This window comes from Oryzias latipes, chromosome 13 (assembly GCF_002234675.1).
Source record: "Oryzias latipes chromosome 13, ASM223467v1".
Classification (NCBI taxonomy): domain Eukaryota; kingdom Metazoa; phylum Chordata; class Actinopteri; order Beloniformes; family Adrianichthyidae; genus Oryzias; species Oryzias latipes.
The window spans coordinates 20072353-20086086 of record NC_019871.2 but is presented as its reverse complement, the minus strand read 5'-3'; the positions used below and the strand labels follow the sequence as shown (position 1 = coordinate 20086086).

Sequence of the window (13734 nt, the reverse complement as noted above, 5' to 3'; positions counted from 1 at the left end):
ATATCGGTGTTTATGAATGACACGGATTATTATTTCGTAGGAACGTAATATGATTTCATGGGAACAAGATACTAGTTTGTGGGAACATAATATTCATTTGTGGGAACGAGATATATTTTATTTTTTCCATTTCAGGACACGGGCTCAGTAGTAGTTGACTCTGTGTTATTACAAAATGATTGAGATACTTGCTGTCACATTTGAACGTTTATCAGAAGAATTATTGAGGCTGGAAGTCCCAATCTGTGAATATCTTTCTAACTTTACCAAACCGACGTTTTTCTTATTTTCATTGCAAAAATGCAAATTATAACATAAAAGATCCCCTCTTTTGGTTTTTAATTTTACCCTCTCGGAATATTGCAGAAAAGTGAGCATTCAAAATGGGTCACATGGAGAGTAAGCTGCGGAAAAATCTTTGAACGTTCTTATAAACCCTGAATGGAGACTGGTGATTACAAATGTTTTAGCCCAGTTGAATTTTCAGAATAAAAGCACAGCAACTTCTGTAGCAGGTATACTTCCGTTTTGAGTTGAAGTGTTGTGTTGCGAGCTATTGTGCTGTGTTGCGAGTTATTGTGTTGTGAGATCAAGTGTTGTGTTGTGAGTTAAAGTGTTGTGTTGTGACCCTTCTGGGCCATCATAGCTAACCCCGGACAAAGACTTTGTTATGACTTGGCAAATTAAAAAAAATATGAATATGAACCATGTAACACTCTAGCTACAACAACTTTTTTGTATTTTTACAACAGAATGAATATAAATATAAAAATGCTCACCAAGTACATGATTTTCACAGAAACCTTTGGTTCTCCCGTTAATCTGTAGTGGACAGAAATGTCTTGTTCCGAGTCACAGGGAAGAGGTTTGCTGTCAGTTTTTACATCCAGAGAGCTGACTGGAGGTGACTCAAAAAGCCTGTGCGATTCTGTCCTATATGACCTCCTCTGTAGGTGGTCCATGTTCTTACTTATCTGGTTTATAACAACCAACTTTGTTAGTAATCTAAAATCAATCCTTTTAAATAAAGGCTTTACAGGAAAACACATTTGTTACTAAGTATTTTACAAAAGCTTTGAAAACACTGGGAAGCAGATAGCAGAAGACAGAGTTAATAATACATTCATATTTACTCCTGAGGACTAAAAAAAATTAAAGGTTAAAAATGATGACAAAATGTCCAAACATGTTTTTGAAAATATCTAGTTTTGTTGTTTACTTACTCGTAGCCGAATTACTCTTCTATAGGTTGTTGTTTTCAGTGTGAATGTGGCAACACCGTTACTGTCTGTTGTGAGATTGAGTGGCCTATCCATAGACCATAAATGGTCATCTGAAAGGTGCACTAGCATGTTAGCAATCGGTGTATTGTTGTAATAAACTGCTTTCACCTGTAAAACAAGAATATTTTCACATCAAGCATTCTGAATTCCAACACAACAAAGACAATGCTCATAATTTTTACGTACTTTTCCTTCAAAGTTGGATCCAGGGATAAAAACCTCTGCAGTGTCAAGAAAGAAGAGCCTTTCAGTAACATGTGAAAGTTTAATTATTTTCTCTTGTCTGAGTTTAAAATCTGCAAAAGAAAAAAATCCAGATCAAATCAACTATATTTGTTATGTCCATCATTTTTAGCAAAAGAATACACAAAAAGTCATAATTTAGTTTTTAATTTAAAATGTAACCTACCAGAACCATCTTCTTGAACTATTGCATGAATATGTATGTCATCCAATAAATTCTTTTGATCCTTGATGAAATGTGACATCTCAAAAGTAAATCTCTCACAGACTTTTTTATCTACCTACAAAACACGATTAGGTAAATTAAGTTAGCTTTAAGAATACGAACTATGATTTAATTATTGCTTGTTTTCTTTGCCGATCCCTTTAGTATTATGCTAGGTTTAATGTAGTCCCATTTCTTTATTTCTCTTTGACCAGATACTGTAAATTTCAAATGCAAGCTATTTATTTTTTTCCTCTCCTTATCTGCAAGCGTGTCAAACCATTCCCCTGCTGTTCTTATACCATCAAAAATTGTACGATTGTTGAAATATCTCTCATTAACAAAAAAAAGTGAGCAGGCTGTGAATGAAGGTACATGAGGGTCATGGAGGCAACAAGACAAATGTTACAGACCCTTTTCTTCTGGATGTTACAAAGGCCACTTATGAGATCTCGATGAATGGGCCGGCATAGCCTTACAAAAAAATATCCTGGTACGGGCTGTCCATATGTGTACCTGGTATTTTAAAATGAACCAAAATGTTATTTAGAATTTAATTTATATGTAGTAATGGAGAACAGAGTGTATTTGAAAATGTTTGTCAAGACAGAATTTTTACTTACATAGCACATATTTCTATACCAATAGTTTCCTCTGCAACACTTACTTCTTCAGCCACATTTATTACAACGTCAAATTTGGGCCAAACTGTGGATGGAAAATAAAGTGTGTTGAAATTTATACATTATTAAAGATGAAAATAAATGAAACAAAAAAATTAAAAAAAACATACCATGTTTTTCCACCCTGAAATCGAGATCAACTTCCTCTTCACCAATTTTTATAATGATGTTGTAGCGTCCCACACGAGCTTCTGGGCTCAAAGGGTAAGAAAGCTGCAAAATTTTACTATTAGATGTTTTATTTTGCCATTGTCCAATTTTGTTGCCTAAAGGATCCTGTTTCAAGGACAAAAACAAATATATGAATATATAATAGAAAAAAGGTTGAAATTACCCTCAAGAACTGTTAAGGTAAACAAACTGGCACTGTGAGAACTTTAGACTGTTTTAAACTCCACATAACCCTTAGAAATGTAATCCTTTTGCAATTTGTTTTTTACATACAGATACAGGTGAGCCACAAAGAAGATTCTTGAGGACTTTAGGAATGTTTTACCAAAGAACTTTGACTGAGAACAACATTACTGTGTCTCGCTGCTCCCCAATATACAACTCGTGTTGCAACAAACCTCCCTATGGTAACAGTTAAATCTGTCTAAAAACGCGTACACACCGGGACGAATAATCGCCAGGCGTTATTCGCCAGCGTTTTTCGACACATTTTTTGTGTTCACACCCAGGCGATTTTCGCTGACGATGAGCCGAGCGAACATGCAATTTCATTCCCTGACATTAGATGGTGCTTAATGTAAAACTGAAATACTCCTGTACACAAGGTGGCGCTGCGCAACTTTACGCTTCTTAAAGTCGCTTTTCACTCAGAAGAAGAGAGCAAGTATACTCAGAAGAAGAGAGCAAGTATTTACGCGCTTGTCAGAATCATACAAAGAAAACATGAATACAAGTTGTTCGGCGATATTTTAGAATGTCCGTCATTATTTCTTCGCGTCAGTGTAGAGGCTTCTTGGCGTCTATCTTCTTCGCTGGTACATGTGCTCAGAAAGGCAGTTTTGTGTTTGAGCGCCCCCAAGTTGTGTTTTACTGTAACTTCAGAAGCTCCAGACATATGTGCAAAAGTGCCATTCTCATTGGTCATATAGTTTTCGACGCGGCGCGTCAAACCAAAAAAACGAACCCGAGGCGTTTTTTAAAAAGTGACGCTATGACGCGTGGCGTTTTTTCGCGTTGGTGTGCACACTCACATTGGTGCCCTTTGTTTAGTCACGAGGTGTTAAACGTCGGCTAATATCGCGCGCGAAATTTGTCCCGGTGTGTACGGGCCTTAACACAAGACGCCTTCAGGTCCTGTCTGTTTGCTCAGCTGCTGGACAGAACTCATAGAAAAAGACTTTCTTCATCAGGCCAAGGGTAAAAAATATGACCTGAGTAATAGCTTCATTTCCTTGTGGAAACCACCTCTGAGCAATCTTATAGAAAAACTTTGCAAGATTAGAGGAGCAAACATTTTAAAAAGGCTCAGATTAGTGAAACATAATGTTGAACATAAAAAGTGTTTTATATCTTACAGAAATGCTCCCTTTTTTGCTCATTAAAAGATGCTAAAATTATAAGAGTCACAAAGGTAGAAAATATCTTACCTTCAGGTCAATTGAATGGTACTGAAAAAGGGAAAAGATATATATATATATTTATAAAAACTGCAGAAATACATTTTATGAAGATAACTAAATGATTAGTCACAAAAGCACACATATGTTAACTTTAACAAAAATATCTTAGACGTTAGTTTTTCAGTCCGGTCCCCATTTTAAATAAACAAAAAAATAAATAAACAATAGCTAATAATATGAAAGTCAATGTGCTTTTCACTTAATATTGACCTCATTCACAAGAAAATAATTTTCAATCAACAGTTAAGGGATAAAATATTGTTAGGATTATGGTCACATTTGCAAAATGCCACCGCGGGCCTCCTAAATGCCAGTTTTTCAGCAAATCTGTCTGTGTCTGTCTCATTATCACATGCTGCATTGCGGTAGCCGAGGTTTTAAGAAAAAATTTAAATTGAGCGGGGAGCAGACGATGTTTTGACATTGGGCAGTGGCTGCCCTGGCACATTTGGAAGTTGCGCATGCCTCCCTTCAGGCACACCCCTTCCCCACCGCTGCCATTCCACTGCCACCGTCCAGTTGTTAGACATTGTATGGTAGCAGTGCGCGCACACGACGATGGCTGTTAAAAAAGGGCCAGGGGTCCGGCGATACCCAGACAGCAATCTGGTGACCCCGGTCACTGTGGACCCCCGGACCACTGTTCTCTTGAATATTTCATGTGTCTGTGCATACACAAAAGCTCCCTAAGTAAACTGAGGACAACTGTGAGCACCAACCCCCGTGCTGCGGCTCTGAGGCTCTATTTTTTTACTTTTTTTGCAGAGGCAGGTACTCACATAAATCAGGTGTGTGCAAAAAATGTGATAATTGCATCTGAAATAAGAAGGATCAACATGTTTGAGCAATTTGAGTTTGTCATTTAGTTTTTTATGTAAATAGTATAATGTAATGTTAATGTGTATTCTAATATGTAATTTTATTTTGTGCGCTGCACATGTTTTCCTGTGCGCTGAGGATGTCTGAGGAGTGCACGATTGTGCATGTGCACAGGGAACATTGCCCCGAGGCAGCTGCCAGCTGGTTGCACTTCATATGAACGGCCACTGTCCAGAGACATTTACACACAGTCCAATCAGAGCTGCTGTTGGTTGATAGTCTGACTACCACCGCCTGTGGCCACCCAGTTGTTGCACGATTTTGTGAAGGCGTCATGCCTGCCTGGTTGACAGCCGCCGGACTGTCGCCGTCTGCATTCATGACTACGACAATGGTTATTAAAAGAATTGGTCAGTGGCAGCTAATCTTACGGATTCTGCCAATGCCTCCCCATCGCCCGATGGCAGTTGTTTGTGACTGTAACGTAATTGGATCACTGCATCAATAATGTTACTTGGGCTAATAATGAAACATTTTTTGATTTAATAAACATCCTGTGTCAAGAATTGGTTTCCTTATTGGGGCCAGTTTGTTATGGACATAAATATGGATTTGGTTAAAGAGCAGAACATTGAGTAACTTCAACTAAAGTTCAATATCTGGTGTTTATGTTGCAAAGTGCAAGAGGCCCCAACTGTAAACAGTGTTTTTCCCAGAAGGTTTGACTCAGATTGTTGTTTTTCTGGTATCTACTCACCTGTTGGGTGGCAGGCCGTAGTTTATTATCCAGTGAGACGACTCTGAAATGCACTAAAAGAAATTCAACAGTAAATAAAAGAATAGCTATTAAATCTTTGAAAACTAGAGCTATACTGTCATTTGGACTGCATAAGGTTTTATCTTTGTGTATAAATGAAACAATAATGAAAAGTGTCTGCACCCAGAGCAGCCTTGAGTGCAGCATGTAAACACATGATGTCACATAGATGTAACAGATTTACAGTAATCTGTGGGAAGATCATTAAATACTTTTTATAGACATTGGGGAAAAAATATTTTTTTGAGTTTTGAGACCAAAATGTGTCTGAACCAATGACACAGAATTGTTTATGTACTTGTTTCATTTTCTGCTTTTGTCAAAGTTGCATACTATCGAGGAGAATTATTATGAACCCAGTTACCTGTCTGTCCAGGGAGATATATTGGTTTATCTGTTTGAACAAATGTTCCTGGTTTATAGACTTTGATCATGACTTTTCTCTCTTCTCTGGAGTAAAATGTGTTGCCTTGTACCACCACTTCAAACATCAGCACTTCTGAATTTAGCACTAAAGGAGTCTGTCAAAAAATAAAAAAATAAAGGTATTTCATAAGGTCTGTAAACAAAAGATAAACGTTTTTTAAGCTATGGTGAGAGCTGACCTGAAAATCAATGCACTCATGAAACTCTGTGTTGGACGTCTTTTCAAAAAGAGTTGTGTTCTTTTGCTGGTACATCAGAGCAACCTTCATAGTAAGAATTTCATTTGGCTCCAGGAGACTCGCACAGAACTTATTCACAGTTCCAGCTTCAAGAACAGCAGGTATGGCCACCATGTAATGCCTACAACAAGGGAGATTCAGTTTCACACCAAAACAAATTCCTGCCACATGCTTATTAAAGGCTCTAACTCTCACAAACAAGAATGTTTACAAAAACTTACGGTTCGGTCAACTCTTGACCCAAACACATCCCACACAAGACACAAAGTGTCCATATCCACAACCGAGTCCGTGGACAAACCATGACTGGTATAATGATCCTCATAGTCTTAATCCCTTTTATAGGCTTTTACTAAGCCCCACCCACCTGACTTGCCTTAACTCATTAAGGACTCATAAATCAAATCAAACTTCATTTGAAAAGCACTTTTCATACATGGAAAACATAGAATGCTTTACAAAATTGACAAATCGTTTCAAATTTCAAAACTGAAACAAAGGCCTTCACATTAAATATACTGTAAATAAAAATTATATATATATAACACAAAATGCCCATAACCCCCTTCATTACACACAGTATGCATGACAACATGCACGACCATGTTGTCTTTGTTTTGAGCCTCGTCTGCTCTATTAAGCATCATATTAAGCAAGAAAAAAAACAGCTTTTTTTTTTTTTTTTTTTTTTAATACTCAGTACGAAAAATGCCTTAACCAACATGGTAGCCTAATCACTTTTTACTACTCATTCACAGAGGCTAATGGATCTCAAATAAAATGCATTAAACTTTAAGAAAAAGAAAAAAATTGGTTTATTCAATTTTATACAGACTGAATATTTTACATCTGACACTGAAGGAATCCCAATAATAAACTCAAGAGGGGATATGGAAAAAGAATGAAACACCCTGCCTAGAATGTAAATGTACAACTTAATGAAAAATTAAACTAAGTTAAACTTGCAAACATAAGAATTTGGAGTTAATCTCCCTTTCTCTCCTGAAACTTCACTCGGCCATCAATATCAGGATTCAAATCCTGTGCAGAAACACATTTACTGTCATTCAAGTGCGCAAAACACAATAAAATGTCCAAGAGTCTTTTTCTTCTGCCGAAATTTTGTGGAATCACCTGCCTTCTTCCTGACCTTTGATGGGGCGCCAACAGTGACCAGACTGACATCACGTGACCAGTTCACTCCAACATCGTCCAGCACTGTAACAAGAGAGCTGACTATGTCATCAGCTGTTGTTATGTCCATCAACTCAAGAAACTCTGCTGTGATGGTCTCAACACCTTTAATAAATATGCACAGCTGTATATATCTGTGATGTTGGTGCCCTCATCAACAGCGACCAAAAATGCAATAAATGTATGTATGTAAATGGATTCCTTCATTTTGCTGCCCAAGTCTCCTCAGAGATGCTATATCTGATCGTAATCATTGACAGACTTATGCTAGCAAAGGTCGATTGTTTGGGGCACAAGACTTCTGCCATTTTTCAACAAGCTCACCATCCGAAAATGGTTTGGATGCTTTCTCCAATTTGTTTGCAATCAGGTGTCTGTCACTGCTCCATCACTGACGTCAAGGCTGCAGTAAATGGAGACGGTTGTTTTGTCACTCCAGCTAATAGTTGGTAAACCTTCGCTTTTATTAATCAGCCTACCACCGCTACATTACCTGTGAGGCTAACCGCAGGTGTGCAACAGGAAGAGAGCAGTTCCATTGGCCAAATGCTACCCATGACCAACCGATGGCTTCTTGGCCTTTTTATAGCGCCCTGCCTGTCATTATCTTCCCCACTGCACCGGGGCCAATTAATCCTGCCACAATGACATACAAAGCACACAGGTTTTACTTTCATCTCTGTGAAAAAAATAAAACCCTTTCCATTTTCCCTGGAAAGCTCAGCCCTCTACTTCAACCTTTTTTTCTTTTTGACAACATTTTGGTCATTATTGTGTCACTGCTGATCACTCTTATAGCAATGTAACAGTGTTGAGGCTCGCGGGGAACCAAACTGCATCTTACCCAGATGCAGAGCTGTTAAGTTTCGCTTTAGGCACATGCATAGATATGCTGTTTCACTTGTTTTGCATTTCCTTTGCTTCCCCTAGTTGTGGAAGTGCTCATTTCGGTTATACAGTAAACCTTTGTTTTTCGCGGGGGTTACGTTCCAAAAAGAACCCGTGATAGGCAAAATCCGTGAAGTAGAAACCTCTATTTTTTTAACAAGTATTATACTATTAAATCCTCTATTATACATTGAAAAGAAAGATCAAACAATTTTACAGGCTCAAGCATTTGTTTCACAAATAAAAGTACTTTAGAAACGTTTTTTTTTTCAACAAATAACTTCTGTACTGTCAAATAATAATTTTAATCATCAATGTGAACAGAAGGCTTCAAATCGCGGAGTTAAGCCCCGCCCACCGCGACCCGAGAGTAATTGAATTAAACGGGAGAAACTTTAAAATGATAATAAAAAAAATACAAAGTACAGTGGGACAAATAGTGACTCAGGTGTATTTCCCTGCTCTTCATACTGAGCCGCTGCATCCTGACTCCGCTCTGCAGTGTTTTCTTGTTTTGAACCCCGCGGTGCAGCTGTGTTTGTTCGGGAGAAGAACATAGTGATAGGCAGGTGTTGTCGCTCTTTTTTCTATGGGTTTTAGAGAAACTCGAAATTGCAAGAGAATTTGCACGTACATGTTGTAAATTTGGCAAGCTGATTTACGTACCTGTACATATTAAACTGCAACGTTATTGACGCACAGGTAGAGAAAAAGCGGAGTGACTCTTTAGAATGCAGAACACAATGCATGATGCAAATCCGTGAAGTAGCAAAACCGTGAAAAGTAAACCGCGTTATAGCAAGGGATCACTGTATCTTAAAAAAAGAAAATCATAACTCGCCACTGGAATGGACTGGAAACGTGCATGTTTTTTTGTTTTTTTTTAACATTCTTTTAATTTTTACTCTTCATGACTGGGCTGGATTTAACCATCTGGCGGACCGAAAACGGCCCGTACGTTTCACACCCCTGACTAAACCTGACAGAATCAAATGTAGATGGATTTATGCTAGAGTAACAACGAAACATATTTTCTATGCAACTATAATTGTCACTTTAAAAAGTTATAACAAATAAATAAATAAGTTATTTAACATTAGGGAATAGTTATGTTTATTTTAAGTTATATCTGGCCCTTTGAGGACAGCGACTCTGCTACTGTGGCCCTTGGTGAAAATGAGTTTGACACCCCTGCTCTACTTTGGCTCTCCTTAATTCAGCTGCTTTTGTGTTTGGCTCAATCAGGACTGAACAGAACCAAACTCACCTGCCCTGGCTGATGTTGATGTTGTTGATTTTGTCGGCAGAGATGGCGATCTTGGTCAAGATCTCAATCACGTGCTCGCTTTGCAAAATCACGTCACCCTGAAAAGAATCCACCACAAACCAGATGAGTACAGAAACCTCCAAAAAGCGAGCCTGAGACGGCGTTTTACCTTTTGTTTGTTGTCGTCACTGGGCACGTGCAGAACAAAAAGGCCGTCGCTGAGAGAGCTGACCGAGATGCCTGAGAACAAAGCAAGAGCAAAGTCGTGTTTTAGTCACAACAGCTAGAAGTTCAGTCAAAAACATGCAGACGTTTCTTCGCAACCTGGGGCACGCGCACCACATTTAGCACACAGAGGGAAAGATAGTGGCTCCGGGGGTGTGACGACAATAAACACTTCAAAATTACTCACTAAAAAAAATCTGTTTCGAATGATCATCTCTTCTCATAATGAGCTATTTTCCCATATGGCGTCATAAGGAAAGGGTCTAATCATGCAACACTGTTTCTGTGACCCCGCCCACCTTCATAAATACTGTCACTTCTCCACGTCAGCCTTCATGAACAAGCAATTTAAATTAATGCGTTTTTTTTGTCATGTTTTTGGCTGACATTCATGAAATTATAAGTTCAGTTTATTGAAAAATAACGAAGCAAAGTCAGATTAAACCCAGACTGTCTGACCTTTGAGGGCTCCATAGTCGATGCGCTGCTTCAGTTTGCCCTCCTCCACAATGATGGCAGAGTTGGCGGTGAGCAGCAGCTGGCGGGTCCGAGCCTTGTAGCCCTTCCGATCGTACTTTGTCACCGTCACTGCATACTGTGCCCAGAAGGAGGAGAAGTCAGGCTCATGAGGAATTCATGCTGTTGTGTCGTTCAGAGCTCCACCCACCTTCATCTTCTCATTGCCCAGAGCCTGCAGCACCTTGGGACTGATGTTCTCTCCAGCTGAGCAGAGGCAGACATGTTGGATTAGGGTAAAGCAGATATGATGATGCAGCAGGAATCACACCAGCCTTACTGAGCCTCGTGTTGAGAAACAGCTTGGACACGCTCTGGGGGTAGTTGTCCTTCTTATCTTTGAAGATCTCGCTGGCAATCATCTTCTGCTCCATCTAAGAAGACAAGAGTGACGGTGTGAAAAAAAAAAAAAGGAGCCATCTCTGAAAACAAAATCTAAATGATGAATATTCACCTGATGTTTCCACTCTGGACTTGTCTTCTTGCAGTAGCTCCACACCATGTTCTGCATGCACATCTTCCGTAAAAGTTCTGAGGCCTGAAAACAGATTGGTCTTTAGTTTCTAATGAAGGTCCTGCTGGACGCTTAGACCCTTCAGTTAAAGGACATCAGCAGAACAGGTTTTCTGTTCACAGAATTTTAAACCTTTTACGTGATGCTACCACATCGGTCTTAATTCTCACACATTTCTGTTTTCTTTTCAAGAATTTTAGACTTTCCTTACTAATCTTTTGGAACAAAATTACTTTAGGTTTTTGCAAAAATCCATTTCTTTCGCCAAAGTACTTTTGGATGTATTCATTTCAGTTTATTAAACTGAAAAACACTAGAAAATTAGGAGAAACAGTGAGACTAAACTTTCCAGGAAATAAATGTAAATCTTCAATATATTTTCAAAATACCTGGAATGAAACGAACATGGGAACAAGTGAAAAAGCAGCTGAAGTTTAAAGAAAAACGTTAAAATGACCTGAAAGTTGTTGCTCTAGACAGGTCAGATGTTTTATGAGCAAACATGACCCCTTTATGTCAAAAGACATCCAATTTACATGGAGTTCCATGAAAACAGTGAGCTGTCCCACCTCAGTGAGAGCCGCTGGAGGTGTCGGCCAGTTCTTGTCCAGAACGTTCTTGGGCAGATTCTTCCGTAGATTTGTCAGGAACGAGTAACGAACATAATCCAGGAAGTATTCGTTCTCTGGGCAGCGTTCTTTGTGGCGATTGATGAAACCTTTGATAAACCTGAAGTGAAATGAAAGGATAGATACTTTACAATAGCAATAATAGTAATTCAGTCCAACAATAAGTCATCTAAACCGTTAAAAACATGTATAAATATTAAATTAAAAATGATATAAAGGCACACATTTCTGGCTGTTTTCTCATAGTATCTTCAAAAATCAAAGGCAGATTAGGAGGTGGACAGCGCCTCCTGCTGGCCATTCTTGCACAGCTCATACCTGCGAATAGTATCAGCAGCCTGCCGTCTGCTCTTTGCTCTCCTCCTGGCCAGGATGCCCCTCCACCACGCTTGGATTGCGATGGCTTTGAGAGACAGCAGCAAATGCATTAATGTACGATACCATTTATGGTTCAGCATAACTGGGTCTGTGTTCCTCACCTGAACCTCTGAGTTTTGGTATTTGGACTTCTGGCTGTAGCCCTTCCATCCCGCCTGCAGTTTGGTGGCTGTCACATAACAGAGATTCCATAAAAACATTTTTGATGTTTGAAACAAGGAACCTGCTGACCGAAACTGTTGGCCAGGACAAACCAGTGGATTCTTACCAAGTGATACGTGAAACCAAGGGAGGTAACCCAGATGCAGGAACGACAAGGAGACAGAAGGAGTAGGAAGGCTTTTTAATGCCAAAGACGAAAGCCAACAGAAGATAATCAAAAAGAAACGCTGCGACTAACATAGACAGGAACAGAACACCTTAAGAAGGATCCAAATCAGAGTGACATGAGAAACAGCTGTGGAAGAAAGGGCGGACAAAGGAGGAAGGGCGACCTCCAGATGGAGTACAGCTGAGCACCAGGGGCTAAACGTTTCACCAAGACCATGTTTCCGGGTCTCCAGAGCATCTTCAGTGGCCCACAGAGTTTTCGGGAAACGGATGAAAATTTTAGATTATATATTAGATTATAGTTTATATTCCAGATGTTTGACCAAAGTGGAGACTCCGTCTGACAGCTTTCCGTGCTAGTTAGGCCACGTTTCTGGACACAGAGACTTGTACCTAAACACAAAGTGCACAGAGGAGTTAATCAGTTTTCAGACAGGAATCTCAGAGCAAACTGAAGCTCAGACTGATTGGAAACACACCAAAGAACCAAAGAAGGGTCAGAGAGCGGTTTCTGGTCCTGGACCAGGGTCCTCCTGGGTGTATTCAGACTGAAAATTGACCATTTGTTCCGGATTATCTGGGGAAATGAACTCTGGTTCACTTTAAACGGCAAATGTGTCTAGCTTGAATACATCCTAAATATGTCTAGAGAATAAAGATGTACTGCTATTCTTTAGTTTCATCTGTTCAGATGAGGAGAATCATTACAGTTATATGTCTCCCTCCCCTCAACCCTAAATCAATACACCTCCACAGAATTATTTTAGAATGTGGAGCTATAGAAAGTGTCTCTACTTCCACACTCTCTCAGCTGATCTCCATGAAAAGCTTCAGCGATGCTTGACTCTGAACTGTGGCAGATCACCTCTGCAGGAAGACCTCGTAACGCCGTCTGTAGACGAAGCCAGCCCTCCTCACCCTCAGGTTCTCCATCAGACCCAGATACTTGACCTGGTGACGGATCAGCACCTTATCGAACCGACCTGAGGAGCAAATGGAAATGGTGGAACAGCCTGCTGGAGCAGTAAATTCTAAACATCAGTGGTGAGAGACACAGAGGACAGAGATTCATGTGAAGCAGGGTTAGGCTTCATAGGCCTGGCCTGGCCTGACTGCAACCTGTGTTGCAACTGGACCTTGTTCTTTCTGACTCAGTTGAGGGATTCTGAACCGCTCTTAGTCTGACTCGTCACCTAGAGCCTGTCTGTCATGGGACACCATGCCATTGGCATTAGCCCTGGACAGATTAGCTTCTAGGATCACTCAAGTGCACAAACCCCTCCACCACGTTAAGGTGGCGGTTCACGGAGGGGATAAATTTAGTGTGTTGCAATTCTTTCTTTTTCAACTTTTTTCATGTTTTCTTTTTTTAATGAATGAAACTAATTTTAATACAAATAAATTATCAAATTGTTAATTTTTTTACAGGAACTGTTGTAGGTGCCAT

At 39.6% G+C, this 13734-nt stretch overlaps 2 protein-coding genes across 6 annotated transcripts in view; both read right to left on the bottom strand.

Annotated features, from left to right (window-relative positions):
• LOC101160088 (alpha-2-macroglobulin-P-like) overlaps nt 1-6675 on the bottom strand; it is a 40667-nt gene extending 33992 nt beyond the window's left edge. For all 5 annotated transcript variants that reach the window (XM_023961528.1, XM_023961530.1, XM_023961531.1 and 2 more), the window contains exons 1-12: nt 6568-6675; nt 6287-6467; nt 6046-6202; nt 5622-5674; nt 4013-4033; nt 2525-2690; nt 2355-2439; nt 2145-2247; nt 1693-1807; nt 1470-1579; nt 1224-1391; nt 780-974 (exon numbers count right to left, since the gene is read on the bottom strand). In XM_023961528.1, the coding sequence (XP_023817296.1) occupies nt 780-974; nt 1224-1391; nt 1470-1579; nt 1693-1807; nt 2145-2247; nt 2355-2439; nt 2525-2690; nt 4013-4033; nt 5622-5674; nt 6046-6202; nt 6287-6467; nt 6568-6671 (1458 nt within the window). In that variant the 5' untranslated portion in view covers nt 6672-6675. The remainder of the gene's footprint in view (nt 1-779; nt 975-1223; nt 1392-1469; nt 1580-1692; nt 1808-2144; nt 2248-2354; nt 2440-2524; nt 2691-4012; nt 4034-5621; nt 5675-6045; nt 6203-6286; nt 6468-6567) is intronic.
• Nucleotides 6676-9676: 3001 nt separating this feature from the next.
• Nucleotides 9677-12511, bottom strand: LOC111948431 (unconventional myosin-Ic-like). The gene is made up of 10 exons (XM_023961575.1): nt 12496-12511; nt 12059-12126; nt 11898-11982; nt 11520-11679; nt 10891-10974; nt 10717-10810; nt 10588-10643; nt 10380-10515; nt 9865-9935; nt 9677-9793 (listed from the first exon to the last, which is right to left on the bottom strand). Exons 2-10 carry the CDS (start codon nt 12105-12107, stop codon nt 9692-9694), a joined length of 837 nt encoding a protein of 278 aa, XP_023817343.1. The 5' UTR covers nt 12108-12126; nt 12496-12511; the 3' UTR covers nt 9677-9691.
• Nucleotides 12512-13734: the final 1223 nt, after the last annotated feature.

Bases quoted from the DNA above. Each gene is read 5' to 3' on its own strand.
- LOC111948431 (XM_023961575.1), bottom strand. From the start codon at position 12,107: ATGGAAGGGCTACAGCCAGAAGTCCAAATACCAAAACTCAGAGGTTCA. The intron at 10,516-10,587 runs GTGGGTGGAGCT...TTCTGGGCACAG, and splicing joins TGGGCAATGAGAAGATGAAG to TATGCAGTGACGGTGACAAA. The intron at 9,794-9,864 runs GTAAAACGCCGT...GATTCTTTTCAG, and splicing joins GTGACGACAACAAACAAAAG to GGTGACGTGATTTTGCAAAG.